We start from the raw sequence: 6,091 nt of genomic DNA, 5'->3' as shown, positions 1-6,091 counted from the left end.
AGCAGGTAATCCATTTCTAAGCCAGAAATGCCTGTATCAACACATCACTGTATTCCATCTAGGAAAATCAAAAGCCACACTAAATGGCTGTAGTGTGCAGCAGATGTGGATTTATTAAGTGTACGACTAAGTCCTCCACGGTGAGATGAGCAAGCTCATGTGCATCTACAGAAACTATTCTTTATTTCTGAGTTGTGAGTGGGAGGTTCTAAATGGTTTTACTTGGGTAATGTTGTATATCCATGTAGAACTCCATTCTTGGTAGCAAATTATCTGGTATCTCTGTTTATGATGTTCTACTCAGGATTCTTCACTGACACTTCCTTCAGGATCGATGGAATACTATCAGTTGCTTAATTTAATTCCTCCCAGCTGGCATGAACAGAATGCAGGCTTGGTACTTGAACCCAAGTCACTGGATTCACAGTAAAAGCATGCAGCTATTACCATGGAACCAGCAGGCACCACTGATTCTATACATTAGTGCTATCATACCCCTTCCTCATCTTGCATTGAAATGTAGCATTTACATACAATATGATCTACAAAGTATGAATATGAAAAAAAAGTCATAATATTCTCATAATTCTAGCTACTAAATCTTTAACGACTTCTGCAGAGTATTAAAATAGTCATTGCCCTTATCTGCAGACTTGTATTCTATAGTACTCTGGATCAATTAACCATCATTCTATTTTATCAGAGAAGTCTCACATTTTTTTTTATATATGCCCTTTTAAACACATAAACTTCACAAGACTAGATTCAAAAACATTTCTTGTTTGACATTAATTTCTGTTGACAGAATGAAATACACAACTTTTTAAGCACTTTTACTCCACAGTGAGCAGGTGAGATTAAATCAGTGTATTTTTAATTTTTAGACAAAATTATTAATATGAAAGAGTTCAAAACTGAAATGGTAGACTGATGAATTTCAAGACATTTGCCGAAGTGCAGGATAGGTTTCATGCACCCCAGACTCAGTGGTCTCAATATGTACAAGTTGTCTCATAACATAAGTAGAAGAGTAGACTAGAGAGAAAGGTGAAACAGAGAATGGCCCCATGGGACAAAGAACTGACATAACAGTTAATAGGGAAGGGGGTATCTACCAGGATCTCCTTTTCAGGGAAGTAGAAAGCTCAGTTTCAGGATTGCAAAGTAAACAGAAATGGGACGAGGGAGTATTCTTGAGTGATCCCCAATGAAGGGAGATGTGGAGAACAGAGAATTACTCAGAGGATGGGCCAGTTTGTGGAACCAACATATGAGGTTGTTACATTTTTGGTATATGATGCCCCAAAGCCTGGGCACAGGCCAATAGGATAGACAAAAGCAAATATTGAAGATAAGGCGTAGAACACACAGGGATAAAACATATGTTTTGAGAGTGTGAAAAAGCACAGAATAGATGGACAGAGTTAATGGTGCAGATCTAAACAACAAATACAGGTGTTAATGTGAAAGCATGTTGGAGGGACAAATGTTTTGGCAGGGGAATAGAAGGCAGCTTAAGGGAGGCCTTTGTCTAAAACTGAGATAGACCTATATGGCATTTTTAGGGAAATTCTTAGGTCTTTCAAACTGCAAACAAATTGTAAAATTATCCTGAGTTGGCAAAGGGTATTTAGGTGCTTTGTAATTGAATTGTGACTGTGATTTATTTTCATATGTTGGTGTATCTGAACAATATTAGGTATGGATATTTTTGCTTTATTTCTAAAGTATGTAAACAAACTCCCTTTGATAAGACTTTGTAAAATTAAGCCAGCCAATGACTGTAATCTATTTCCTTTGAATGTGTGGTGTTTTATCTTTTACAATATCCGAAAAAAGTCCTATACAAATAAAGCAGTTGGTTTCTTCAGACAGACTTTGATTTTAATAAATTATTTTTTGCTATTTTCTCTTACAAAATATACAGTATCAATACCAGGTACAGTATTCAAGTCCAGCAACTGAAAGTCAAAGCCAAGGGGAATTAAAAGCCACTTAAAATAATATAACTGATTTCACTCTCAATGACTTCTGAAGTGGTAAAACAGCATTGAAGATGTGTAATCAAACAGAATCACGTTTATACAAATCCCCCCTTCCTAGAAATTATGATGTTCAAAGCATATTTATTTATTTATTTAAAATTCTACCTGCTATCAAAACCATATTAACCTGATACATTGCTTGGTAAAGGAACACTTGTATAATGGCTATAATAAGTTTAATGATGAAACAATATATCGATACATATAACTAAATTCCATTTAGTGTATACACTGGTGAAGATACAAGTTACAGATTACGTTGCATTTATGCATTCTCTATTTAAACAATTTTAACTGTTTACAGAAATCATTGTCTTTCTAACTCACAAACTAGTTATTTGTGGACTACCTTTTTAATACATCAACAAACATGAAAGCACTACCAAAGTGACACTGATGCTAAGTTTGCTTGGCAACGTTTGCTTTTCTTGTGTTCAAGTCAGGTCGAAAAATAATGATGTAACACTTAGGAAAGAAGATGCAAACTTCTAAGCCGGCACTTGAGGACAAGATGGCGAAAATCTCTAAAGCGACCATGTATTTTCCTTTTGTACTGAGGTATGCTGGGATGAAGGATAACCAGACACTGACAAACACCAACATGCTAAAGCATATGAACTTAGCTTCATTGAAATCATCGGGTAACTTCCTAGCTAGAAAGGCTACCACAAGGCTAACACTAGCCAAAAATCCTATGTATCCCAGCATGCACCAGAATGCAACTAATGAGCCATCATTGCATTCAATCAGGATTTTTCCAGTTATAGTTTTCATGTTGTGGTCTAGGGAAGGTGGAAAGAAAATCAACCAAATTATGCAAATCACAAACTGAATGAGTGTCCCAAAAAATATGATACCTGAAGGTAATTTATATCCAAGCCATTTTTTCAGATTGTTGTGTGGATTTGTTGCTTTAAAAACAATAACAACCATGATTGTTTTTGCAAGCACACATGAGATGCAGAGAGTAAAAATTACGCCAAATGTAGCTTGCCTTAACATACAAGTCACATTTACAGGCTGACCTATGAATATCAGGGCACACAGTAAGCACAGCATAAGTGCAAATAAAAGAATGTAGCTCAGCTTGCGATTATTTGCACGGACAACAGGAGTGTGTCGAAATTTAACAAAAGTTATACATGTAAAGCAGTTAAATAAAAGTAGAACAGCTGTTGCTGAGGTCAAAGCTGAACCTAAGGGATCTTCATATGCCAGAAACTCCACTGTTTTCCTAATACATTTTTCTCTTCCACTGTTAGGCCACTGGTCTTCTAGGCATTTTAGGCAATCAGTCATACCTAGAAAAACAAAGCAGAAACATTTCTGAAAAATGTATTTAATTCAAATATCTAAAGCAAAAACATGCACATTTGTTTTAAGATACTCTTTCAAAATGTATGCATGCATACATCTATATATGTATGCGTATATATATATATATATATATATATATATATATATATATATATATACACACATATATATATATATATATATATATATATATATACACACATATATATATATATATATATATATATGTGTGTGTGTGTGTGTGTATATATATATATATATATATATATATTTGTGTGTGTGTGTGTGTGTGTATATATATATATATATATATATATATATATATATATATGTGTGTGTGTGTGTGTGTGAGTGTGTGTGTATATATATATATATATATATATATATATATATATATATATATATATATATATAAGCAGCCAGCAGCTACCCCTCCTTACTCCTTCATTTCCCCTCACAGTCTCCTCGGATGGCCACATAGGCTATCCTCTCTCCCCCTTCTAGTACAGCTCCACGCCTGGTAGCTCCCTTGTTTGCCTACTGCACTACTACTTTGTCCACTATATGTTATACTTTTCTCATCCCTATTTGGGATATTAGTACTGACTTCTGCCTTACACTTTTATTCTCCCCTCCTTATACTAATCCTTTTCCTCCTTTACCTCTCTGTCTCATCCTCTCCCCCGAGGATACTTTCTCTTGCCTTGCTTCCCCCTTCCTTCCCTGATACTTTTTCCACTCTCCTCTGGTCTACTTTGTGTGCCCCGCTCCGCTCCCCACCCTACCCCCATATCCCACCCACCCCAGGGGTCCTACATTTATATTTCTACAAGCCACACCTCCTACTACTGCTATCCTATCCAATTCACAGTCTCACAGATTGTGTAACTTCCTTCACTTAGTCACACCTACATACCACTTTAACCAACCCACCACTATCTCACTAAAGTCCTATACCATTACAGCCCCTTCCACTCTACCCCTACTCCCACCACACACCCCTCTACAACATATCAGGAAACCCTACTTCACATACAACTATCTTATCATGTCTACAACTATCCTCCACTCACAACTTAAACTACCTATCACCTTCTTACTATTATTCCTTCTCATTACTACCTACTTCTTAACCTCCTATGAACACTCCTTAACTATTTCTCTCTCACTTCCCTCAAAACATACTAGTACACCTACAACATACCTACCTTCATCCTATTTACCTACCTCATCACAAACCATATATCTACTTCCCAAATACCATAGACTATTTCATTGTAAACTACTAAAAACTAAATCAAAGAAAGTATTTGACACATCTCTAAAACACATATCCAAAAACTATGGTCTACTACTCCATCTACTTCAGGACGGTGACATACACCCCAATCCAGGCCCTCAACCTACAACTACTGAAACACACAGTCACCATATAAAAGCTCTCCTTTCTCCATCAACTATAACTACAAACATACTATCCTTGGCCCACCTAAATATACGCAGTATCTGTAATAAAGTTAGTCAAATACACGCCCTACTAGAAGTACACAACTTTGACATTCTATGCTTATCAGAAACCTGGCTAAAACCATCTATTAAAGATATTGAAATTACCCCACCTGGATATAACATTATTAGACTTGATCGCACCTCCAAGAAAGGAGGTGGAGTAGCTATCCTATATAAATCTAACCTGAAGCTTACTCTTCTTGACCTTGCTCTTACCCAAAGCAATAATGTCGAAATAATCTGCTCTAGAGTTCAAATTAATACTACTAAATCAATAAACATCATTTGTGCTTATCTGCCTCCAGGAAATAATATCCCCACATTAGAACAACTTCTTGAACAACTCTCAAATTACCTCCCGCAAGAAACACTACTTCTTGGAGACTTTAACATTGACTGGAAATCTTGTAACAATGCTAACCCTACTTCCCATTTAAAGCTTTTGGTTTCAAACAACTAATTGATAGTGCCACTAGAATAAATAAAACAAGCAAAAAGAAACCACCTTAGACTGGGTTCTTACAAACTCCCCTCACAAAGCTACAAAACTGGCATCCTTCCTGATGACCTTAGCAATCACTCCCTCACATATGTCATTAGAGCTAAAACTCATCAAAACTTACCTACCTCACATAGAACACTATATTCAAAGAAACAATTTAATCCCCAAAGATTTCAAACAGAACTCTCACAATACAATTGGACCCCTCTAAAGCACCTCTCTCTCAACAAAGCCATAGAATATTTCAACTCAGCATTCCTTACAATCCTAAACCACCATGCCCCAAGTCGTACCATTAGAATAAAGACCAGAACAGCACCCTGGCTTACCTCTAATACTAAACAAAGATCAGGCTTAAAAATAAATCTTGGAAGAAATGGCGCTCCTCTAGAAACCCAGCAGACTATCAAACCTTTAGAGAGCTGAGAAACAAAACCAAAATGCTATTATTTCAGACAAAAAGAACTACTATGTAGAACTTCAGCAATCCACAAAAAGAATCAAAAAGGTTCTGGTCTACTATCAATCATCTACTTACCCCAGGTATAATAGTAACACCTAACCCACAGAATCTAGACCCTGATAATCCCTCTTTAATAGCCAATAACTTCAATAGCTTCTTTACTACTTCCATACAAACACTAGCAAGCCATTTATCCCCTGATGCTTCCCAACTGATCTTAAGTAACACCAACAACGTCATTCCTTCCCTTCAACT

At 36.2% G+C, this 6,091-nt stretch overlaps 1 protein-coding gene across 1 annotated transcript in view; it reads right to left on the bottom strand.

Annotated features, from left to right (window-relative positions):
* Positions 1 to 2,444: 2,444 nt before the first annotated feature.
* The window catches only part of LOC122790537 (extracellular calcium-sensing receptor-like), a 190,531-nt gene continuing 186,884 nt past the window's right edge, over positions 2,445 to 6,091 (bottom strand). Inside the window, exon 6 of the mRNA XM_044058086.1 lies at positions 2,445 to 3,346. Within this exon, the coding sequence (XP_043914021.1) occupies positions 2,445 to 3,346 (902 nt within the window). The remainder of the gene's footprint in view (positions 3,347 to 6,091) is intronic.

This window comes from Protopterus annectens, chromosome 16.part0 (assembly GCF_019279795.1).
Source record: "Protopterus annectens isolate FY-2018-M chromosome 16.part0, PAN1.0, whole genome shotgun sequence".
NCBI classification, from domain to species: Eukaryota; Metazoa; Chordata; order Ceratodontiformes; family Protopteridae; genus Protopterus; species Protopterus annectens.
The sequence above is the reverse complement of the archived record's forward strand: the minus strand, read 5'-3'. Positions and strand labels throughout refer to the sequence as shown.